General features: G+C 35.8%; 1 protein-coding gene across 21 annotated transcripts in view; it reads left to right on the top strand.

The window, feature by feature from the left end:
* RBMS3 (RNA binding motif single stranded interacting protein 3) overlaps positions 1-26,767 on the top strand; it is a 1,287,947-nt gene that overhangs the window by 1,146,640 nt on the left and 114,540 nt on the right. For 11 of the 21 annotated variants that reach the window (XM_025461062.3, XM_035705246.2, XM_049099705.1 and 8 more), the window contains 3 exons: positions 1,820-1,926; positions 17,833-17,871; positions 21,530-21,576. In XM_025461062.3, the coding sequence (XP_025316847.1) occupies positions 1,820-1,926; positions 17,833-17,871; positions 21,530-21,576 (193 nt within the window). The remainder of the gene's footprint in view (positions 1-1,819; positions 1,927-17,832; positions 17,872-21,529; positions 21,577-26,767) is intronic. The other 10 variants (XM_049099711.1, XM_049099707.1, XM_049099706.1 and 7 more) reach the window with 1 other exon arrangement.

The following is a 26,767-nucleotide window of genomic DNA, read 5'->3' as shown; positions in this document are numbered from 1 at the left end:
TTCTTAAGATTTAAAGTTTTTTTTTTTAAGATGTTATTTATTTATCATGAGAGACACACAGAGAGAGGCAGAGACATAGGCAGAGGGAGAAGCAGGCTCCCCGAAGAAAGCCCAATGCAGAACTCGATCCCAGGACCCCAGGATCATGACCTGAGCCAAAGGCAGGTGGTCAACCACTGAGCCACTCAGGCGTCCCAAGATTTAAAATATTCTTTTCTTCCAGATTCAAAGAAAGAGGTACCTGTTACAAATGGAGATTTCCCTTATTAATGTCAATGTCTCTTACAAAAGGAGAACTTCCAGTTAGTTTTCAGAGCTTTTTTTTTTTTATGTACTGTTTCTCAAAAATAATCAGCCTAAATTAATCCTTATGCCAAAGAAGCATATTCCTCAGGAGTATAGTCTGCTCCCCTTCAACCATTAATACAATTAATGTTTTCTTCTTTAGAAGAAAACATTTTCCCAGGGAGTTGGGAAGGAAAGGGGTTCATTTTAGTTTTCAGATTATAAACTTATACATTAATATTTGTAATAAACTAGCAAAAAAATCCTTCAAGCCATGTTAATGCACTAAGTTTTTTAAGGCCAGTGTAGCATTCTTTTTATTAATTCATTTTTAAATATTTGTAGTAACAACAAGCAATTTTTATAGGCAAGTAGGGTTGTGGAGGGGTCATCAAATTTGAAAGAATAAGTTTCTCCCTGTAATGTTTTAAGACTATCAAATAAGTTTCCTTAAATCACCTAGGACCACCACATTCCTCTCCCACCCCTCACTACCATAGTCCAGGATTCATTTGTTAGAGCCATATCTTTTGACTGTATTTTATCATGTGGGCTCATTTGATACTTAAATAATTGTCCTCCCTGGGATACTGACTAGATTTCACTGGGAAATTGGAGTGAAAGGGGTTCAATGGACAATCAACTTCTAGCCTTTTTGAAATTGTAGAGATTAATGAGAAAAAAAAAAACCTGATTTGGTTGTAATTAGCAAAATAACTCCCTTTTTAGAAGGCAGCTTTTAAGGATCTCTCTCCAAAAATAGAATCTTACAGTTTCTACTGTGAAAACATAGTTACTTTGAGGGGGAAATATTTACCTACATACAAATACTGGTTATGAATATGTTTTTAATGTGAAAAGGCAAAATTCAACTGAGTACATTTTAAAGATCTTATTGGCTTTATTCAAGAAATCACGAATCAGGCAGCAACTCCTCAGGTAGAAAAGAGATCTGAGGATGTTTGCAAATGGGAGGCTTCTATAGCAGAAGGGAGGGGGAATAAGAAAGTCATAGTGGCAAATAGTTGATTGGTTGTGGCAAGGTCACTTTTCTTAAGGGGGTGGCAGTGGTATATCAGGTAAATTACCTCTCTAGTGCTGATCGGGTGACTCCTGATTGGCTGGTTTAAAATTCCATTTCTGGAAGAACCAAGCTTGTAATTAAGTTAGGTTTTGGTTTGGGGACAGGGAGCTTAGCATAGGTGACTCCGTTTTCAACCTGTTTGGTTTTTAGCATTAATATAACTGGAAGGACTCAACATCCCCTCTTTACTTCTCAGGCAAGTTCACATTCTGCTTCAGCTGATTATTTTTTCAACAATATTTTTTTGCATTCTTTTATGGTCTGCCAGTACTTTTTTGAAGCCCAGTTAGAATAGCAGCCAACATAATTGAGACTAAAAGGGGGCCAAATATCTCTCCAGAAGCAAGACAACTTCAAAAGATAGGCATTACAAAGCACTACTGTGACTCAAATAATCACTTGTTTTTAAGGGGGATTTGCTAATATAGAATTGGTTTCTTATCTTCCCAGCCCCTAGTGAGCCTTTACTGTGCAAATTCGCTGATGGAGGACAAAAGAAGCGACAGAATCAAAGCAAATACACCCAGAATGGAAGGCCTTGGCCCAGGGAAGGAGAGGTGAGTTCTGACTGACTTTTGCTCAGAAATATAGCAGCAGACATCCCTTGGAATGGAGGCAAGACAGACATTTGGGACCCTGATGAAATAGGGTCCTGTAGAAAACCACATGGCTTCAAAGAGGGCAAATGAGTAGGCCTGTATTAACGCATTCAAGATAAAACTATTTGAAGAGGACTGTAGGATTTCAAAATTGACCTCAGTTCTGTACGACAATAAGTCCTCTGTCTTTAACCAAACCTTTACCCAATATACACTCACTGAAAGACTTATCCACAAAGAATTAATCCATAATTGTATCATAGATTAAAAAAATATTTTCAGTGAAATCAATGGTGAGAGTTGAATGTTTGTGTTTGGAAAACAACACAAATTTAGATTTACTTTATTCTACCATTGAGATGCTCTACTTGCACATATATGTGTATTTATGCATTTTCCCGTTTGTTCATAAATGTATTGATATGTATTTTATATATTAATATAAAATATGGCATTTTCTGTTGGGCAAAAAAGAGAAAGAAAAGTTCATACAGAGGGTTCCATTTTTCACAACAAAAAGAAAAGCACTGAACAGTTAATTATCCATTTACCCTCTTAACACAAAACAGTAGAAAAGCAAGTTTATGCATCCAGTGACACTTGGAAATGAATTCCTTTGGGTCATTTGTGTTGTAAGAAGACAAGGAAAAGGTATCTAGGCTTCTAAGAGGTATTTTTATTCTTTGTGGATGGAATGGAGTTGTTTGAATGACTTGAATAAATGCTATTTTGTACCAAGGCTATAATTTCAACAGAAGAGTTTTATTTCATATTTCTATTCAAAGCACCTACTTCATCCATTTCTCATTTAAGAGGCATCCCACTTGATGCAGCATTTTATGCTTTCAGTACTGAGACAACAGTTGTAAGGAAACAAAAGAGGATAGGGAATTCCTCAGCAAAACCCTTAGCCATTTTTTAAATTTCCAACACCGTTGTCTGTTTTGAGTATTTCCATGCAGGTCTCAAGACCCCTCTTAAAGTGTATAGTTATGTTCAAGTATTGTATAATCTATAACTCATTATTTTATGACATGAAAAAGAGAATCACTACTAGATATTTGAAACTAATGAAGAGAAAGGTTTGAATATTTCAACTTTAGAAAAGGCAATCTGTGCTATGTTCAAAAAAGGAAGAGGAAAGGCAATGACCCTTGGTAGGGGGGTCATTGGTAGGGGTAGGGGTTAGTGATCAGCAGTTAGCTCCCAGAAGACAGCTGGTTTCTCAAAGCACTCATTATGACATCCATCCCATGCAGGACATCTGTAGTCTAGAAAGACTCATTTGATCTTTTAAAGTTCTCTTGTGTCAAATGCTTGCTGGGAGACATTTCTGGATCATAGACCATCACCAAGCAGCCTCGATGGTCAATTAGGTGACTTGGCAGTGACAACTGAAACCTCAGTTTTTGTCCACATAAGAACCTATTTTATCACAGCCACAAAATAGATGCCACCTTCAGCAAGACACCACCCTTGAATCTACATTTCTTAGGAACCAAACCAATAAACATAAAAGAAAAGTAGACTTAGAGCTACTAATTTGCTACTGCATACCAATCTAGGGCTTTGGGTTGAGATCATGATAAAGAGCATGTGTACTATTGCCATAGAAGCATTGTGGAGAGTTAGCACCCAAAATATCTTCTAATTTACATGTAGGTTTTAAACATATATTCCTAATCTCTATTTTTCAAAAATTGTTTTTTAAGAGTTAAACATTTCCTGCTAAACTGTGAAAATCAAGGGACCTTCATACATTTATCTGTGACCCATAAAAAAGGAATTCCAAGTGTGTAGACACATTCAGAGGAAAGAAATTAGGAAAAGAAGTGGCATGCATTACAAATATGTTTGTCAGATATCTTGGTTTTGAGAGATAAGCATGTAGATTTTTATACCTTGATTGTGGTCTTAGGTGTAGACACTCTGAATGTTGGGTAACTTTGCCCATGATAATGTATATTTTTGCTTCTATTTCCTCTTGTAGTGCACTTGCTAGAGCACATTATATTAGCATGGCTGATAAAGTATGGCATAATGCAGATTATTCCTATGTAAGCAATATTTAATTAATTTTTATATACCAGGAAATGCTAATAATTGTATTTTGTTGTCTCTAAGACATGTTTTTGTTGTTGTTTTTCCACATTTTAACACTTCTGAAATTGGTTTTCCTCTTATAATCAGTGGCATTATTACAAGACAATTTGCATTTGCTCCTATTAGTCACCTGGGGGCACTACCTACATTCTCTGTCTTAGGTCTTTGACCACAATGACTGAATGAATTTAAACTAACCAAAACAAGGCCTATTGGGTCAGATCCTTGGGAGAGATTTTCTTTGTGCCCTTCCTTCATCCCATGTTAAGACTGAGATATGATCTTCCCTTGAAGTCCATTTCTAATGGGTGGTCTTGTTTTTTATTTTCTTTGTAGCCCATTATAAGAAGGGCTTTATAAGAAGCTTTGTAAGGACTTTATAAGAAGTTCTCAACTTTACAACATCATTTTGGATGTTTTTGCTTGCTTGTTTGCTTGTTGGTTTTTGTTTTGCTTTTTGGGGTTTTTGGTTATATAAAATAATAGTTAACCTTTCGATCACCGTTGCCTTTGATAAAATACAAGATGATAATTTTGATTCTGATGCTTCAGCATTTGGGATAATAGCACAGAATGAGGCTCATGCTTTCTTTGTCGCTCTCTTGAAAGTCAGGTAAAAAAAAAAAACAAGTGGGATCCCTGGGTGGCGCAGCGGTTTGGCGCCTGCCTTTGGCCCAGGGCGCGGTCCTGGAGACCCGGGATCGAATCCCACGTCGGGCTCCCGGTGCATGGAGCCTGCTTCTCCCTCTGCCTGTGCCTCTGCCTCTCTCTCTCTCTCACTGTGTGCCTATCATAAATAAATAAAAGTTTAAAAAATTAAAAAAAAAAAAAAAAAAAAACAAGTTTGGAAAGGATTTCTCCTGAAATGTTTAGGTATCTTAGAAGCACCTAAAGCGTGACAGTTGATAAGCTAATTAAAGTTTTAATTTATTATGTAAAGCTATTTTCTTCTGAGTGGCATTTTGATAACAGCTCTTTTAGCATTAGTGAAATGTACTTCTTTACAAAAGAGATCTAGTACTGAAAACTTTATACACATAAATTAGTGTAAATTAGCAAGGTTTTGCAATACAAATATATGCTACTGGACATGTATGTGCATAAGTGAAATACACAGGGATATTTAAAAATTATTAACTAATCTCTCAAGTGACAACAAAGCTAAGCAGAAGGATCAGGGATTGGAGCTATTAGGCCTCTTTTACCCAGTTCTCTACAGTTCTTATCATTTTATTTCTTAGTGTAGCATTTCACATACTCTTTGGTCTCAGTATCTCAGTATCTCCCTTTATACTCTTAAAAATATTGTTTATTAGTTGATCAAAAAACAATAAGCCCATCCTATGTTAACAAAAATATCATATTTATATAGAAAATATTATATCTTTCAGAGACTTTTTTTTGAGAATGGTATTCTTTTACTTTTTTTGCAAATCACTTTAATGTCTGGCTTAATAAAAGATGGCCAGATCTGCATCAGTATACAACCTGTTGCAATATTCTGTTTGGTATAATCATATGAAGAAAATATAACTCCATATAGACATGTCACTGGAAAGGGGAGGACCTATGGATCTCCTAAAAGTCTCTCGGGAACCCTTAGGTTTCAGACTACAATTTGAGAACCACTGTCCTAAGATGCTTGAGCCAAGCATGGGGCTCATATTCAGCTTCCATATACCAGAAAAGCCACTCTGCTTGTTAAAATAGTAAAACATATTTGTTTTACATATATGTAAAACATAATGGACTGCTGGCATTAGTCCATCAGTGCAACCCTTCCAAATCTGATGCCTCCTGCAGTACCTCTTACGATCTTATAAGAATGGGGTGCTGGCTGGTACAACAAGGAGTTTCCCAGGATCTACTCCAACATTTAAATTCTGATTGGCCAAAGTTTATGCCAGAATGGTGATCAAATGTTTGGGTTTTTTTTTTAAGATTTTATTTATTCATTCATGAGAGACACAGAGACAGAGAGAGGCAGAGACACAGGCAGAGGGAGAAGCAGGCTCCATGCAGGGAGCCTAATGTGGGACTCCATCCTGGGTCTCCAGGATCACGCCCTGGGCCGAAGGTGGCGCCAAACTGCTGAGCCACAGGGGCTGCCCTGTGATGAAATGTTTTTAATGTCACCTCTAGCTCAGAAATGGTCTCACTTTATCATCACTATGACTTTCAAGAAATGCATTGACTAGATATCCCATTATAGCTGAGGCCATTTTCTTTACAGCAGGCAAAATGTTTCCCAAATTGATCTTGTTTGTGCTCTCTCAAATGACTGGTCTGAAATCAGGAATGGAATCTGGAATCCAGAATCAAAAATATATCAGGAGTCAGGCACCTGGGTGGCTCAGTGGTTGAGTGTCTGCCTTTGGCTTGGGTCATGATCCCGGGGTCCTGGAATCAAGTCCTGTATCACGCTCTTTGCAGGGGAGCCTGCTTCTCCCTCTGCCTATGTCTCTGCCTCTCTCTGTGTGTCTCTCATGAATAAATAAATAAAGTCTAAAAAAAAATGTATCAAGAGTCGTGTGAAGAAAAGACATGGCATAAAGAATCTAGTCAATGGTATTACAATAGCGTTGTATGGTGACAGATGGGAGCTATGTGTGTGGTGAGCATGACATAACTTACAAACTTGTCAAATCACTATTGTATACCTGAAACTAATATAACATTATGTGTCAACTCTACTTAAAAATATTAAAAATAAACAAGAAAATTAACAAATATATTTTCAATAATATATGTAATTACACCCACAAACACACATATAATATCAGGAACATGAAGAAGAACTGTTGCTTCTTCCTGTATTTCCAAACAATGCTTTCCCAATGACCAATGAAAAAACACCAAATTTGTTTGGTACCCACGTAATTTGCACAGCTGATCAAAAACATTCAACTATGTTGTAAAGATGAGTGGCTCAAATAAAAGGATGAATGTTTCTACTACAATGATTAGAGTCGCTCAAACTTTGAAATTACTGTATGTTGACATTTGTTGTGACTAGTTCCTGGATTTCCTTCAGAATTTTCAAATATAAGTAAATGCTGAGTGTCAAATCACAGAAGATGGTGATATTTCACCAAGTTTTCAGACTGGGACATTATCCTTAAATAGTGCAAATGTCATCAACAAACTATTTCTCACTGTCTTCAAAACTCTAGTCTAACTTTCATAAGATCTTCCCAAGCTCTATAGTAATTGAGTCAGTAAATGTCATTGATAACAACTGCATCAGGAATTGTATTTCCAAGAAATAGTATTTTGGCTATGGACACAAACAAGAGACAAGGCAATTGAACAAGAAGTAGCCCAACAAAGTATTCAAATGTCTAGTGAAGAAATGCCAAGGTTTTATTATAAAAACTAAAAGCATTAAAATGGTGTTTCTTGCTTTTATCTGGTTTACGGTTCCCTGCTAGAGTCAATTTTGAAGTGATGAGCAATAACAAATATGTTCTCTCTATGTGATGTTCTGAAGACATTTTTCCTTACCATGGAAACAAAATATTTAATGAGATTGTCTTCACAGTCTAGATCTGGAGATGAACTAATGGAGCTAAAACAATATTGTGAATAATCAGCACTCAGGTTCCCAGGAATAGTTTACTATGTTATATTGGACAGAAAAATCAAGTAAGCTTTTTGGAGATGCATTCTAGGAATACTAAGGTTTGAAATTTCTTACCTATTCCCAAGTAAGGAACAAGTTTTAGATGAGACATGATGATATATTATATCTTGAAGACATTTTATTTGAGTGCATTTCTATTTGCCCAAGATACAAGCCTTTGAGGACAGGGAGGATACACAGTACGCGCACTTCATAACACCAGGGGGTACCATTCACACAGACCAGATGTAAATCTTGTTCCTTGCCATAGGGAATGCTGTGGCTCTGCCTGGACATGTTCCTTTGAAAACCTTTAAGAGGTGGAATAAACTGAGAATCTACTTTAATTTCCTTAAATTAGTTCTCGTTAAGGCACCCACAAAATCCACTATTAGTAAGCTGAACTGTAAGGTTATCAGTTTTATCACAGCCAACTTAAGCTAAGTGATCTGTTATGACCTGTAACTCAGATAATATGTTGTCTATTTTGAGACCTGAAATCAACTTGTTTTCAGTGATAGATGAAAACTTCCCCTGTGCTAGAAAGTTGTATAACTCTCGTCCATTCACAGCTACTATTAATAAAAATTCTCTTCAGTGCCAGGAAGTGAATGAAAGCCTGCAAAGGTCATGTAGGAGAATGGGATTTCTCATACTGTTATGAAGTCCAGAGCCAAGTGCAGGCAAAGTTGATAAACCTGATTCCAAACATCCAGCCTCCTCCTCACTATCCTCAAGGTATTAGGAGTAATTATTCCCTGTGACTAAATCCATTTATGATTGAGACAAAGATGCCTTTTTTAGATTTCTGAATAGATAGCCATGCTCAATGACAAAAAGTTAATCCTATATTCCCATTCGGGTAAACATTTTCTTTGAGAGATATGTCCTCATTTTTGTTTGCTTTTGTTTTTATTTTTCTGAAAGAAACTGAGTGCTCACAGAGTTGGCACTATAATTCTGAATTTCACTTGTTTCTCCACTACCATAATCACCAGTACTCTTGTCATAAAAGATTTGTTCCTTCCATAATTGAGTCTTTATGCTGTGTCCCCAGGACATAATGAGGTATAAGGGATGACCTTTGCCCTGAATATGTATTAGAAATGTATATACACAGTGAAGACCCTCTATCTCCTTGTGTCTCCTATTTACTTTCTTACTTTCTCAGTATATGACTACTTTTTACAGAAATGATCTTTTTAAGAGAAGAATTCTGTTTGAAATAGGTTGTGGGTGTGTGTGTATATGTGTGTTTTAAGGTAGTATTGAAAAAGAAGCAGTTTAAACACAAAGTATCCAGTCTGTCAGTGAGCACTTACTGAGTGTACTCTATGTGAGAGGCACAAAACTGGACATACTGGACATGACGTAAGCATACAGACAGATTTTCCCATCCCTTTGGAACCTAAAATGGCAAAGATCTTCTCTGTCTGTAAAGTAGGCAATTAAAAGTTGGATAAAATTGAATTGAAATAAAATATAAATAAATAAATAAACAAATAAACAAACAAATAAATAAATAGAAGTTGGGTAGAGGGGCGCCTGGGTAGCTCAGTCAGTTAAGCATCTGCCTTTGGCTTGGGTCATGATCCTGGGGTCCTGAGATTGAGTCCCTCATTGGGCTCCCTGCTCAGCACAGAGCCTGCTTCTCCCTTTCCCGTTCCCCCTGCTTGTGCGCTCTTCTCTCTCCTCTCTCTCTCTCTCTCTCTCTCTGTCAAATAAATAAAATCTTTAAAAATAAAAAAATTAAAGTTGGATAGAATATAATTTAATATAGCAAGAGTAAAATCACTAGCTGGAACTAGCTCCAAACCTATATACCACAGTGAAAGAAAACCAAGGACAAAATAAAAATAATAAAAATAACAAAAGTAGCAGCCACAAAAATGTCAAGGCACACTTGTCTTGTTACTAACCATTAACTGTTTGATTGATTGTGTGTTTCTCAGGGTAGGTAACTGAGAAACTGATTTATATGCATTTCCAAACCAGAAAATTACCCCAGAGTTGAAAAGCTCCATGTTGTTACTTATCCAGGGTACCGAGTGGCACAGAGAGAATACTATTTAGAGGAGCAAATGGAGCTTGGGTGTCTTATAACAAATCTTGCATCCTTCTCTAATGCACCTATTGAGAATAATAATTCTTTCTGAATTTTAAGGAATCATGTCAACATCTGTGATGTGCTTAGTATTGTTTGCTGTTCTTCATATTTTACCAGACACTCTACTTTAGTGGTTAGGAGGCAAACTCTAGCATTTCAATCACAAATCCACAGCTTTTGAGCTAAGTGACAAACTTGGGCAAGTTTTTCAGTTTCCTCATCAGTAGAATGAGAATGGTGAAAAGTGAATATTTAGTGATTGAAAGGATTAAATGCGGTGGTGAGGGTAAAGCACTGAGCACAGTTCCTGGAAAACTATAATCATTCCAGTATTAAGCTGTTACTATAACTCTCATAATATCATCAACACAACTCAGGGCTTTTTAATCTGAAAGCCAGCTTTGCTATGTGTTTCTTATGACTCAAATGCCTAAGTTCTTGGTTTCCAGTTTCATGTCATGTCTATTTATTTTCCAAATGGGAATTATTTTTAATGATACAAAATTTATTTGAGAGGAAATCTACTACTAATGTCATTTTTTCCAGCTGAATTTTTTACTTGTTTAATAAAATATAATATAAAACCAGCAGAAATTTCTTTTCACTTTGACCCACATTTTATTAAGGTTTTTTAAAGATCACTTTCCAAATCATCATCTGCATTCCAAGCATTATTTATCACTGAAACATTAGATTGTGTTCAAATTCTAGCCATTTTTCTCTTGAAGATCACGTAATCATGTAAGCCAAGAGCTGAGAAGAAGAGAGGGACTTGGATGGAGGAAAAAAGAAAAAAAAGTAAAAGAAAACATGGACTATTGCTAGATACCAAGGAAAAGATTGAGCCACTATTGAGAACTGATGAATTACATAGTTGATGTTTTTAAAGAGAAAGAAAATGAATTATTAACCTATGTATTCTGGCAAATAATGGCAATTAATTTTGGATTTAGAAAGTGCTGGTACACATCTGGGTATGAAAAGTATTCCTTATGCTCAATATGTTCTAGTATCCTTCAAAACAATTATCTTTGACAGAATAAGCATCCTAATACCACAAACTGGTGACTTATTGGACTTCACAAAGAATTGGGAAGCAGGAATTTTCTTGCATATTCTATGGCTCCATAGTGCTGAACGTCAATAATTGTTAACCTTCCATATTCTAATTGATTTCAGGAGTGATGTTACAAATTCTTTTGTGTAAGGAATTTTTAGAATCCTTATGAATAGTAGTACTAATGCCACTTATAAAATTTCCTTTTGTTTACTGAAAGACACACTCATGATATTATCATTTGAAAAAAGTTACAGTAGTGGGGCACCTGGGTGGCTCAATCAATTAAGATTAAGATGCTGTTTCTACCTCTCCCCCTGCGTTGCTCCTCAATCTCTCTTTCTCTCTCTCTAATAAATAAATAATTTTAAAATTATAAAGTTGATTATCATTATACATGGGCTCCATACTTGCAAATTTACCTACTTGCTAAAATTTATTTGTAACCCAGAATTAATACTCACGGTACTTTCATGGTCACTTGTGCAGAGCAGTAAAAAGTTTGAGTCAGCTGGAGATTGAAGAGTACACTTATCATGATGAGCACTGAGTAATGTATACAATTATTGAATCACTATACTGTACACCTGAAACTTCTATGACACTGTATATTAATGATGCTGGAATTCAAGTAATAAACTTGAAAAAAAAATTGAGTCACTAAGTATGCATAGTCCCAGATAAAGTTGAACAAGGGATTCTTTGTTTTCTTGTGTTAACTCTTACTCTGTAAACAAGTGTCCTTTTCTTATTTTATTTAGCGCCACACTTTTTACATGCTTGTGCTTTTCATTGGTGATTTCACTGTTTAAAATGGTCCCCAAATGTAGAGCTGAAGTGAGGTCAAATGCTTCTAAGTGCAAGAAATCTGTGATGTGCCTAATGGAGACAATATGAAAAAAAAATGGAGATAAGCTTTGTTCAGGCATGACTTATAGTGCTGTTGGCTTTGAGTTCATTGTTGATGAATCAAAAATATATATTAAATGAGTTATCTTTAGACAGAAACACAACTAAAACAAAGTTATATATTAATTAGTTGGTGAAAATATTGTGACCACAGGCTTGTAGGAACCTAATGCTATATTTCCTCTAGGAGCAATGAGTTGGTATTCCTAATTCAGTGTTCATGGTGGCTTTATAGAATTAATTGCTGTTAATAACAAGAATCAACTGTATCTTGTTTTATAATTACTGTTATTGAGTGAGATCCAATTACTGGGTAAGTCTACGTCTCTTCCATTGATATAAAAAACAATGTGCATGGGTGTCAAAACTAACTGTACCAATGCATGCAGCCAACTATTTTTATTTAATGATCTTTATTTGAAGAGTTGTGTTAGAGTCAATTGTCAATTGTTATGGATTTAAAGACAAAAGGTTTTACTCTACTCAACCAAAAAATGTAAAATTCTAAGGAATTTGGAAAAAGCTCTGATCCTATTTTCATATATAAGAAGCCTATGAGTGACGAGTGACTTGTATTCACTTCATAAAGATCATCAGACATTTGACCCAATGTAAAAATTCATATATCTTCCTTAGCCTAGTCATCAACCTAACACATTGAATTATTTCTACTATTACTTATAACATTCTTATTTGCCTACTTATCTGCATATGAGGAGAAAGCTATATTGGCTCTTTACTTTAGAAATCCAAATGGGTCACATTGATATGGTAAATATTTGATGTCAAAGAACACATAGATGGCTATGGAAGTAATAACAAACAAGCTGCATAAAATCTGGAAAGAAGTTATCCCTACAGTCACCATTTATAAAGAATACTCAATAGACTATTTTGTTGACTTTATAAAAGCATTTGGCTACCATTAGCTATCAACAACCCTATTGTCAAGTAAATGCTTTGAGACATTCTTAGCAGTGAGAAAGACAAGATGCAACTTAACCACATGGCCCCTTTACCTTCAGTTGTCTCTGTTTGGAATAGTGCACCCAGCTCACAAACTCTTTGATCAGTTACCAGTCAACATCCTTCTTATTAAGTATAAGAAAAATCTGACAAGGCCCAGAAATACACCATTTCTATTAGCTATGGAGCCATATTGACTGCAATTTAATTTTACAATACTGAACATTAGAAAATTTATGTTTCAGAGATATGGAATTGAAGTATTGTCCCAATGAACCATAGATAAAAAAATAATTTAAGGAAAATAATACATTTAAAGAATTATTTCAAAACTTAGTAGTAAAAGGATGTAGATTCATATTATTTTTGACCGTATTCCATGAACATAGAAAAATCATCTATATAGTTCACAATTTTCCTTTGGGTATATCATGATGCTTGGCATTTAATTGTCCAATTATTTTCTTTAATAGGACTTTGGAAAAAAATCAGGCGTATCTAACAATACTGCCAGGTTCTGCAAATAGTTCTTTTAACCTTGAACTGAAGAAGAGTCTTTACATATGTGGTCTTAAAAAGAGCTGTTATGATGCATTACAACACTTGCTATTGAATTTGTTAGCCAATCCACCAAATGTACTCTTACTTATTTCATGTGCTTTACTGGCAATTTAGAGAGCAGGCTCAAGGTGAATGACACTTGTAATCTCAAAAAAATCTTCCCATGGGCACAAGAACTTGAAATCTCAGTAGTTTAACATGGAAACCTTCTTACTCAGTTAAATGGTTTTATTTTAAAGCTGCTGGGTACATATTTTCTAACCTATGATCACTGAAGATAAAAAGCAAATCTTGTAAATTCCTGCAATTGTGTAATTTAGGATATGATATAATTTAGCCTCCTTTCTTGAGGAGGAGGCTAGTTGTGGAGTTTAGGAGGTGCTGAAGGATGGGAAGATTATATCAAGAGTTATAAGGAGAAAGGCTGGTAGTTGATCTCCATGTTCTCTGATTCCCTTGACCCAGTCTCCATGACAGCTATGTGGGGCATCAACCAACTAGGAGATTTCTGGAGTTATTGGCTCTGTCCTGGCAATCCCAGCCTGCCACAAGACTCAGAATTGTCCCCCTCGATATTTAAGCCACAGCTTACAACCTCCATATAGCATCAAACTGCAGCTGAGATCAGGGAGGATATGGATCGATTAGTCAGATACCTGGAACTCCCATCTATCCAGCTGCATAGGCTCACCCTGGTAGTAACCTCAACACTGTATATTTTTCATCTTATTTTCTGTGTTATGGTGGGGTTTAACAGTATGTACACTATTGCATTTACTCTACAACACCATCAATTAAAGATGAAATATTACTTAAATATCACTAAAAAGGGAAAGTTTCCAAACTCAAATGCCATCAATTATCATGCAAACCCCAATTTCACAGACAGTAAAATGTAAAACACACACACACACACACACACACACACACACACACACACACACACAATGTATGTCTTGGAGTCCATGAAGTTCAGTCATTCAGATTGAGATAAAAACAGAAGTGCCTACATAAAATATGGTAATGTTCTCTTGTCTCTTTTATGATTATCAATCAAGGCTTAATTTAACTTTGGTTTTAATGACACACTCAGACTGGAGCTTTGAGAACTTCAGCCGGCCGCATCGTACCTTTCTTTCTGTCTCCCTTTGATGATGATTTCTTTGTGCGGCCATTGGCTTTCTCAGCAATCCAGACTTAATTCTGTCTGCATCGTTTTGTCTTGTCCTTCTTTATTGCTATATAAGGGAGAAATTCTCTGCCTGACTAGAATGCTTTAGTAAAAGCCAAGAAGGACAAATACTAAGATGACATAGTATATAAACAACAGCATGACTCCCCTTGACGTTTTTTTTTCCAAACATAGAGAGGTGAATTTTCTCTATTTTCTGCCTATATTTGCTATTTTTTTTAAAGTGATAAATCCCTGAATTTCATTTGCTTGATTTCTGTCGAACCCTTGAAGATGTTAACATGACTTTTCACAATCGTCTCTGCACTCTGAGTCTGTCACTTGGATAAGAGGGGCCTCCAGGTATTATTGCCGCCTGTAGTTTCTCCTAGGCTCTTGCTCATGGCTTGGTTCAGTCACTCTGGCTTCCCTGCTGCATTGGGAATGTTTCTCAGTAATCCCAACCGTTCCCTCATCTCTACTCACCAAGCAAGGACTGAGACATTTTCTTTATCACAACAGCAATCCTTACAGCACAATGGTGTGGCTGATGGATTGGAAGGGAGTTGCAAGCTGAGGCAGGAGAGAATCTCTGCCAAAGGATATTAGTAAATACACAAACAAGCAATGATAACTTGAAAAAAGATACATTTCAATGCACGAATTTAACTTCGCAATAAATGTGTGAAATTCAGTATAGATACCTGAGTTTGAGACCAACATTAGGAATCACTGGGACATAAATAATAGTTGGGATCAGAAAGTGAATGTCATCTCAGTACAGAAGGAGAGAAGAGAAAGGCAAATCCTGGCCCTGAGCACTGGCAGTAACATCGAAGGAGAAATTGCTCTCTGAGGGATCAGAAGAAAACTAGGCTCACAAAATCCAAGGGACAGGACTGTTGAAAGAAGAAGAAAATCACTGGTCAAATGATGCAAACTAATATAAAAAATGATTTGTAATAAATATCTTCCTTAACTTTAGATGTTATGAAAATTAGGGAGTATAGTATGAGCCATTGCACAGGTTGGTAGGCATCTTTACAGAACAATTAACAAGGACATTTCTGTTTTATCTCAGAACCAGGCAGTATTAATCTCCCTCTGGTAGACTTTGGCAATGTTTTCATTTACAATCTTATTTGTCCTTCATCTTCTCTTCAGGAGAGGGCCTGGCTGCATATAGTGCAGGAAATATCCCTTGAGCAGGTCAGAGCAGACATCTGCTTTATAGAGTTGCCTGCCTTTGTCAGGAGAAATACACCACTCAGTAATCACCTGACCATGCCAGAGCCCTTGCTGGCAAAATCCTACCACCTGCCCCATTTCCTCACATCTCCTTTCAGCAAGTGCTACAATACCCTGCCTGCAATTTTGCCCTGAGCATATTGTTTCCTAGAATTGGTTCCTTTTTTTTTTTTTTTTTTTTTTTTAACAGGAAAAGGGTTTAAAATCTTTTCTTAGCTACAAAATTTTACTTGGTATTGATCATTTTGTAATTTCCTGGCAATTTTTATTGGTTCTTCTGAATATCTTGGGTATCCATGCTTCTGCTATCACCTATGAAATCCTCAGTTTCTCAACCATTATGGCCATTTGGATTTATAAATTCATACTAGGTTCCATTACTAGAATTGCTGTATCATTAACGCTGAATTTTCAGGATTTATCCTTAACCTCCTATGCATTCTTACCTTGATCCTTCTGGCTGTAGCAATTCGCATTCCATCCCAGATCTTCTGTATTCTATTGACCTAGCAAAGCTAAATGTTTCCTGACATTTTCAGGCTTACTTCTGAATCAGGCCTCTACTCTATATTACTTTTGCAAATGATATGCCTTATGTTTTTCCTCCTGAATTTAAAAATAAAATGCAATTCATAGAAGATATACTGTACTTCTTTAAGTTGAAGGGATTTTCCCCATTATAAAAATCTTTCTAGTTATACATAAAAGAGTCAGGAAAAATATATGAAATGAAAAAAATCATTTATAGTTACAGCACTCCGATATTTTGACATTTGACATTAATGTTATCTTCCTGTTTTATTTCTAGTCAGATATTTTTGAATTCTTAAAATTTTATTTTTTGACCCATAATGTACATGATTTCTTCAGTAAAGGACATGTTTTTTTAAAGAGAAATACTGGTAAATAAATATAAACAAAGTTAAGTGAGGTTTTACTGCAGTAGCAGAACCAAAATTTTATAACACATAATTTTCAAACCCTTTCACCCACATCACCTTTTAAGTCACCTTATTTCATTTGTGGAGTTTTTAACTATAACCTGCTAACAGTTATAAATATTGTTAAAATTTGTTGCAAGATATAAACTCTTAACAGATAATATCCAGAAAATCATATCCTTTTTCCTCTTTGGTTTCCTGATCTCATCTTGTGCTAAGTCAGTACACAATATTTACTAAAATATATATTTATTCTGTATATGCTAAAGTGTTACCTTAAACCTGATTGTAGAAAATGGGAAATTCTTGTGATTATTCATTTTACTCATACTATTATGATGCATCATGTGTCAAGATAGAATTAGGAAAAAGAGAAATGTTACACTAAAACATCGATGTTGCAGTTATGAATATCAACTATGTAGTTCCTAAGGCAAACAGATGTGTCCCAGTGAAATCTCTATATGCATTGAAAATAATTAGATACCTTAATTACTCCAGTCAACTGTACTTTAAAATTTCTTCTAAAAATCTAGCTCTTACAGTATAGATTCTGTTCGGGCGGCCTAGAAATACCCTATTATGGCTGAAATACTAAGTGAAACCTCAGCTGCTGCTGGAAAATGACAAAAAAGCCCCCTTTTGTTTTAAATAAATTGTAAATACCTCCAGGACACAAATAACATAAATTTGAAAAATGGAAAATATTTGTGAATCTAATAACTCTTTTGAAAGAGAGAGACAGAATTAAACATCACTTTCCTACATATATGGTGTGACATTTTTGTTTTGTTCCAAGTTATTTTACTTTTTGTGTGACTCTGGAGTTTGTAAACATGCCATAAAATTTGGTAATTACATAATGATGATTTCATGGTTCTTGCTTAGTATAAAGGTGGCTAGACAGGGCAGCAAAATTGATTTTCTTTTTTACCTTTGTGGAGAGAAAAAAAAAGGAAATTGAATGCAAATTCTGCCTTAACACTATATTAGAATTCTAACAATCTGTTACACATGAAATGAAAACCAGGTGTAGCCAAATATTAGTTATTGTGCTATGATATTCAGCCAGTGGGTTAAGTTCAAACAACCCTTTGTTTAACCCATGCCTTGTTTTGTTACCCATAATGTTCCAAATGCAAATGACCTGAAACTATCTCTTGTCTCCTCTTGCCAAAGGTACTCAGAGGCAGGACTGTCCCTAGGCAAAATCATGAAGTAGGTGAATCTTGTGTTCATTCCCTACCCTTTTGCAATGACAATATCACCTTAGATTCTCTCCACCTTCCTGTCCCCAAGTGCCTACTCCAGTTGCTCATTGCTCTGGATTTACCCTCTGTTTTCCAGGGGGGTTTGTGCTGTTTCTTGTCCAATCCCCTTTGTAATTTCCCTGCTTGAAAAATGTTCAGTGGCTCCCCTAGAGGAGCCAGGCAATCAAGGTCCTCCCTTCTTTTCTTTTGAGTCTTAATTCCCACTGCTCCCACACCACAATATTCTACTGCAAGTGAATCACCCACCTTGCCCTTTGTATTTCTGTATCTTTTCCATACTATTCCTTTTGTCTGAGTTGGCCTCCATCTCTCATATCCATTATGAAAACTTAATCATCTTTCAAGATTCCACTCATCTGTATGTCCTCCACATAGCGTCCCTGATCACCTCAGCCTCTCTCCTCCACACCTCATCTATACCACTCATCTGGCACTTACCACATGTTGCTTTGTATTATAATATTTATGTATGTGTCTTGTCTCCAGGCACTGTGCTGGGCGCTTTACAAACGTAATCTCATTTAAATTTCACAACAATCCGATGAGGTAGGTATTACTAAATCATTTAACAGTTGAGGAAACTGAGGTTCAAACAGGTTAAATAAGCTGCCTAAGGTCACACTGCTAGAATGGAACAGAGCTAAGACTTGAACCCAGGTCAAAAACATATATTCTTTTTACAAAACCATATTGTCATTGATTCAGTCCTTTTCCATCTTCTGAGAGATGGAATGTTGATTTAAGATATAGTAAGAAGCCAACTTAGGCTTTCTGATTATCACATGCATATTCAACAAAAAGACAGAGTTTATTGATAATCAGGGTGTTCCTATCTAGAGTTGACTTGTTGACTATAATCCATAAGGAATTCAAGTAAAATGTGAAAGAAAAAAAATCCTTACCTAATGTTGCCAGAATAAATAAACATGGCATAAGAAGAGAATGTTCAAGACAATTCATAATTCAAGAAAGGCTAAAAAGCATTGGTCTCTTATTTTCTTATTGGAAAATAAGTACAAGGAAAAGAAGAAAGCATGGGGTTGAATAGGAAAGTCTTCCTATAAACCTCCTAGGATTTAAACAATCTGGGGTAGTTAGGAGGCTGAAGGTATGATTTTATCTTAAATCTCTCACCAACAAACAATATCTCAATTGAGTATAAAGCCCCCCTCCTTTTTTTCATTCTGCCTCTGGTATGACATCTTGAATAAGTTAGGGGAAAGAAGATTAGCATTTCTAAGAGAGAAATCTCATTCCCAATGGACAACTTTTACAACTACCCTCTATAATAGCCAGAACCATGGATTATGAGCTGTATCCTGGACAGGTCCATTCTGGGGGGGTCTCCCATCAGTCACATGACAAAGACCCCATCTTGGGAAGAATTTAGACTGAGGATCTCTTTGTATGTGTGTGTGTGCGTGTGTGCATGCGTGTGTGTGTGTGTGTGTGTGATTTACTTATCTAAAAGAGAGAGGGAGAGAGAAAGGGAACACACAGGAGGAGCAGAGGGAGAGGGAGAGGGAATCTCAAACAGACTCCATACTGAGCATGAGCCCCATGTGGGACCTAATCTCATAACATTGAGATCATGGCCTGAGCCAAAACCAAGAGTCAGATGCTTAATCAACTGTGCAAACCAGGTGCCCCAGAATCTCTTTGTGTTTTGACACACTACCTTTGCTTTTCACTTTCCAATCCCCAAGCCTATCATATAATCTGTTGCATATTTCTTTAACATGAGTGAGATGCAGTTGTCGTTAAACATGCATTCTCTGTACACCTCTATTAACTTCCAACAGTCATCTCTACTTTGCTTACAAACTCTGTTTCAATTTATGTATGCTTTCAGTTTGCCAATCCCATTCATATGTGGCTCTACACCTTTATTCTTTATACCAATCTTTTTTTTAAGATTTTATTTACTTATTTATGATAGACACAGAGAGAGAAAGAGGCAGAGACACAGGCAGAGAGAGAAGCAGGCTCCCTGCAGGGAGCCCAACATGGGACTTGATCCCGGGTCTCCAGGATCACACCCTGGGCTGAAGGCGGCACTAAACCGCTGAGCCACCAGGGCTGCCTCTTTATACCAATCTTAATGACAATTTTTAAATTGTTTGGGAAAAATAATGCATGTAATCTAATGAATATAGCATGGCAAACTGGACTTCAGGCCCTATCTTGGAAAGCCTGAGAATTTCCACTTCAGTTATGTATGAAATCTGAGGAATTCAATGAGTCCTACAGGAAAGCTACCTTCACCTACACTGAAACTCAAAACACAAAAGCTCATTTTCTTTTCTCTAAAATTTTTATGATTTTTCTTGTCTTCTGTAAAAGTCCTCAAAGCTAATTCATTTTTTTTCTTTTGAAATAATTATAGATTCATGGAAAATTGCAAAAGAAATGTACAAGCAGTCCCTGTGTGCCCTTCACCCCATTTCTCCCATGTGTTGTATCTTACATAATTATAGTGCACTATCAAAGCCAGGAAATTGACATAGGTCTAATTCACTGTTAAATTAAAAAAAAAAAAGTATAACCTGACAACATCCTAATCAATTTTGAGTTTCATTTTATATTCTGTTTCTACTCATAAGCAGTAATCATACTGATGATGTTGGAAACCAAAGGTGGTATGCCCACAGAGAGAGAAAGTTCTCCCACATTGATGGAGATGATCATTAGGTCTCATGCAGACCCTGGGTCAGGGTCATAGATGGTGGAAGGGAGCCTCAGAAGACCTGGGCTGGAATCTGATTCTGCCTCCAAATGTGTGACCTTGAGCAGGTCACTTGACCTCTCCAAGCCTCAGTATCTTCATCTATAGAATGGAGAAACTGTTTCTCCTGCCTACTTCATAGGGTTGTTGTGAGGATCAAATGTGATGTGTATGAAGGAAGGAGGTAGGCTGTGAATTAATAGTTATAAAGTTTATTATTTTCTGAAACTACAGCTAGTTACAGCAGTTTAGTTCTTCAATGGTGATTTTATTCTTAGAAACAGAACAAACCCACCTCCTTATTAGCTACAAGGTCTAGAATTTCCATTATGTATAAATGACCTTGCCTTTCTACCACTCTTAGTAGGACAGGTACTAGCAATATATTGGACAAGCACTTTGTGACTCATTACCTACATACCCCAAGGCATACGATCTATTTTAAAATAAATATTTCTTAACATTTTCTTCTGAAAGGTCGAATGCATTTTAAGTAGCTTTTATTTTTATCCTGACCACAGGATTTATTCTTGTTTTTTTTTTTCAGCCATGAAACATATAATAGGTATTCTTGACAATAGTGAGAAATTATAAGGATACCAGATTAGACAGCGGATGGTTTATGAAGTAGAAATGGAAATCATCCAAACTACATTGTTCCTTGGTTTGTCTGGATATATAATATAAACTCCTAACTCACTGGTGGATTCTGATGTGTGGGTAGTAAAAATGCTAGTCTTGGCAGTAAGGTTGGAAAAATGTATAGGATAAAATAAACTTAAATCATGGAAAGTAAAGATAAAATGTGTGTACTGAATGTTATGGACACCAAGATAAAAGTGTTAAGATTTGTTTTCCCCTCTTTTTTCCTGGTATACAGGCTGGCATGGCTCTGACCTATGACCCCACAGCTGCCATACAAAATGGGTAAGTAGACCACAATTTCCCTATTTTAATTGCTAAGGTATCCTTGATCTCTGGAATCAGTACTGAAGAAAATGTTCAAAACTGTCTTACTTTGTTTTAAATCTTTAAACAAAAATTTTAAACCAACATTTACCACCATTGTACTGTTTTTCTTGTCATGCATGATTGACTTCATAGCATCTTCCATGTCCTCTATTCCCACGTGATCTCTACCCACATTATGTTTCCCTCGCTCATGCTCTCTTTCTCTCTCTCTCTCCCTTAGAAAGAGTAAGGAATGGGATGTGAAGAGGGAGCATAGATAGAGCTAGGTTGGAGGACGTATCTGTGTGTCTCTGGGATAAGATTGTTGCCCTGCTGATAACTCTAGATTTTAGCTTTCAATGATTTTAGCTTTCCCAGTTCATTTCAACATGAATACTGTTTTTGCTGTTTTCTTCTGTCTATCAGGGGAAGGCAATGGACAATCAAGTTAGTAAGTTGATGATTGTGTCTTCATTCTTCTATTTATTCATTTATTTATTTATTGGATAAAGGGGCAGAGGGAGAGAGGAAGAGAATTTTAAGCAGGCTCCACGCCCAGCATGGTGCTGGATGTAGGGCTCAATCTCAGCCCTGAGATCATAACCCACGCCGAAATCAAACGCTTAACCAACTGAACCACCCAAGAACCCATCACTCATCATTTTAATAACCATCTGGAAATGTATAGCCTCTTGCTTAGAAAAAGTCACATAGCTTAAGGTTCTTCCTTTGAAAAACAAGGCTTAAACTACATGACCTGATCTCTCAAAGATTCCGTGATTCTGTATACCTTTGATTGAAATTTTCTTCTAACTTTCCAATCCCTTCTCTTTGCTCTGATTGTCCTGTAGTTGACAATAATTATTCTTTGGTTGGTTGGTTATTTTATGTTCACAGCCTTCCATCTTGGATTTCACCATGGCTTTCAGTTTTCTGTCTTACAATCTTATTAAAGAATCAATCAGAATGAACGAAGACCTCATTTAAGATCAATGTAGAGGATAAAAAGATGCAAACTCTATTTTCTATTTGGTCAGCTGCCATTAATGAAAATCCATTGGATAGTGGAAATGCTTAAATATCTCCTATTCTTATAGTTATTCATTTAGGCAGTGATTTATTCATTCATTCAAAAAACACCCAATGAGTCTGCCAAACACCTTGGTATGCTCCACAGATTTAAAAAACAACATATGAGAAGGCCTTTGCCTTCAAGGAACTCATAGTCTACCCTTTTATAAAAGAATAAATGTGAGTGGTAGGCTAGGGAAGGAGTCTAGTCCTTTCTCACTTGTTAATTAAAACTTCTCTTCAGAAGTGAAATTAAGGATTTATCCAAGAAGTGGTGTTCTTATTTCCAGTAAGGCACTCTAAATTTGATGTGTAAAAAGAAGGAAAGAAATGGAGAAGAAAGTTCTCAAATATACAAATCATATTATATAGTTGGGGAAATACAATAATTAAAGTTAATTAATTATAACATTAATATTATAACAGAAAGGAATAACATGGATCGAACACACACTATTTACCAAGTACTTTATATTTATAATTTAAGGTGCATGGGAGCAGAGCCAAATACATGTAAAAATATGTGTGGTTACAATTAGAAATGTATATACATAAATGGAAAATAGAAATAATAATTGAATGAATACTTGTATGTTCACTAACCAGATTCAATAAGTCCTGATATTTTGCATACTCTGTATGTATGTATATGTATCCATCTGTAATATTAATCTGCATATCTATTATAAATTCCATCTTACCTAAGGCTCTATGTGAAGGATTAGAAATGCAGCAGTGACCTAGGCCTGGACTAGAGTGAGACCATGGGGCCGCCTTCTGCATTGCTTTAGGCAGTCGTCTTTCCAATGCATAATTTAAAATCTGACTATCTTCTCTAAAGACATAATTTTCCAATTATTCTTCCTGATTTATCTTAAATCTAAAGAGAAAGTAAAAAGGGATTTCAGTTCTTAATCTGAGCTGCCAAAAGGGAGCTTGAGTTAATGCCATCCATGTTAGAAGCTGTGAGGACCCCTGATGCACAGTGAACATTTCTCCATTTTGTAAGCCTTCACCTCACATTTCAGGTCACTGTCCATATGCTGTATTGAGATCGACTACAGGTACATCTGTGCACCTTATATCAGCCTCTCTATGACATGTCTTTATCTGTACCTTATATTAACAATGTTACCCTGTATCCTTGAAACTATTTGAAAAGTCACAAAAATGGCTCACCCTTTTCACTGCCCACTTAAACTTTTACAACAATGAATAGTTCCATCATGAAACACATTTTCGTTAAGATGCGGAGGATACCCATCTTCTTGGTCTTATCAAGACATCATCTGATCCTCTTTCATTGATAAAGAACTGTATGCTATCAACTGTAGTCCTTCTCTTCAATACCTTCTTGTCCACTGAATCTTCCTTTCAGGCTATAGAAATGGTCAAGTCTCTTCCACCTGTAAAGAGGGTAGAAGCAGAACAATTTTCATGGCAATGACATCACTTCTAGTGACCACACTGTGTTAACCTTCTCTTTACTGCTAAATAACTTCAGTTGTCTGTACACACAGTTCTTCTCATATTCCTTTCTAATGAAGTCTATTAAATTATGAAGTCTGGTTTCAAACTTGACTGGGATTTCCTTTGCTGATGTTCCCGATGATCTCCAAATGTATCCATTAGAACGAATACCCTTTTAGTTCTTACACCATTTGACATCTTGCCTTGTTTAAGGCAAATAACAATTCTTGTTATTACCATTTATACTTTTTTTTTGGAAATTTTTTCTATCTTGGATCCCACAACTCCATTTCCCACTGATCCTGTATTCTTCCTACTTACTTGGTTTCTTCTGATTCCTCCTCTTTTGCCCAATTTACTAATATTTCTCAGGCTTTTGTCTTTTTTTCTGGTTGGTCTCATCCATTCCTCTCGCTTCTGGAACCTGAAGACTCCCAACCTGACACTTGAAGTTCATAAGTAGATGCAGGGCACTATCACCTATGTTTCTAACTGCTTCTTAGATATTGTTCTTAGATATCTTTGTTCATCCAAAACAGATCGTTAACTTCATCAATGCTTAATACAAACCAAACAAATTCAAATTAAAACCAAATATGAAATTTGCTTCTTTTTTTCCTAATAATTCACTCTAAAGCCATTTAGGCTATGAACTCCAGTTCTCTGGATTCTCTATTTTACAACATTCTTAATGATAAAATCGGTCAAGAATTATTCAATCTGTCTTTGAATAATATATCTTCACCCCAGCTCTTGCTCCTTGTCACTGGTTGAGTTTATTCAACACCTTTCCTACCTGTACTAATCTTTTACCTGCCTGTAATATAGCTCTCCTCCAAAACATTTTCACATTGTTTTTTGAGTTTTTATATATATATATATATATATATATATATATATATATAATCACAGTAATCAGAGTAATCATCTCCCTGTCTGATTTAAAGTATTAGGCAGACTTTACTAACTACAGAACAAAACTCAAACTTTCAAGAATGGCACAATAAAAAATAATAATAACACTCCATGACTTGGTTTCTGAAAATCATATGAATCTTCTGTGAACCTTCTCAGAACATCCCATGTTACTTTACACTTCTGTGTCTTAGTTGCTCATAGAATCCTCTCTGCCTGAAGAGAATGGTGATTTCCTTCCTTCCTTTCTTCCTCTCTCTTTCCTTTCTTCTGTCATTTTTAAAAAGATACTGCTCTCCTTTAAAGGACACAGTCAATTGATTTCAAGCAGAGCTAGTTACACCATCAGTCATAAGAGAAACAGTATAAGCAGTGGTTAAGAGTGCACACAGGTTGTTTGTGCTTTAGTTTGCTCTTCTGTGAAATGGAGATTATAGTAAGACTTTGTAAGGATTAATGGAACTCTGTATGGTACAGTGTAATTGTCAACATAAATATTGATGTTATTGCACTATATTTCAAAGTATCATGATACATTTGACAGTCTATTTACCATGTACTTATTGACACCATATTTATTTGCCTGCTGGACTATTAACTCACTGAAGTCAGGTTCCACACTTTATTCATCTTTATAGGCTATTTAACCCAGTATTGTAAGTGCTAAATCACAATGGGAAATGTAACCAATGAAATCTGCTTGGTTCCAACAAATTTCTATTAGAGAAACCATTCCTCTTCTTAGCATCAATTTATTCTGTCCCCATGTAACACTTTAATCTGATTCTCTTGAAGTATACAGCCTCCAGTTTCATGCAAAGTATCCAAACTCCCCATGAATTTTTCACATCTTGAGTTAATAATGGAGTTTTAGAAGGCTCAGACTGTCCATTGTGTTGTTGGTAACAAGAAGATGGAAATTTTATATGATGAAATGGAAAAAAAATAGGAAGATTGTAGTGAATTAATCTTACTCATACTTCTTCATATAGATGATTTTAAAAAATGTTTTGTTCATCTTTGGTTTTATTGCCTTATATGGTAACATTTTAATAATAGAGTATACTGGAATAATAATTTTTAAGCCTGTAAGATGTAAAGATAACCACAAATGTTTTCTAAACATACTGTCCCTTGAGTTAACATTAGCATGTGCATCCTGGAGGTGTGGGAGCTGATTTAGAAAGCTTACTCAGTACATTAAGGGATCTAACATGAATGTTCAGAAGAGAATATGCTACTCACTATTCACATGGCTGTATTTGAACCAGCAGGCAACCTAACTCAGACAGCAATAACTTAACAGAGTGAGAAATGTTTATTAGGAAAGAAACTGGTCTCATTTTACATAGACCAATAAGTATCCAAAGATACAGCTGTAACTCACTCAAACTAATCCAGATAAGATTCCTAAACATTGCTTAATGCTAACTCAGTTCAATTTAACATTTTGTTCTCTTTTGAATATCTATTGCATTGTTTAAAATCATTTTGGTGATACAAATTTGAAACGGAAAAAGTTTATACTATATCAGAGACAATGAATATGTACACAATTCTAGTACAAGATACAGTCCAAATAATATTGTGGTAGAAGCACAAAATACTATGAGATCTATGTACTATGTTAACTTTTATTTGTATAAAATCTTTCTGAAAGAATACAAAAGAAATGATGATAGCAGTTCTCTGGCAGGGGGGCAGGCAAAGA

This window comes from Canis lupus, chromosome 23, assembly GCF_003254725.2.
Source record: "Canis lupus dingo isolate Sandy chromosome 23, ASM325472v2, whole genome shotgun sequence".
NCBI classification, from domain to species: domain Eukaryota; kingdom Metazoa; phylum Chordata; class Mammalia; order Carnivora; family Canidae; genus Canis; species Canis lupus.
Note: the sequence above shows the minus strand (reverse complement) of the source record. Positions and strands in the feature narration are given on the sequence as shown.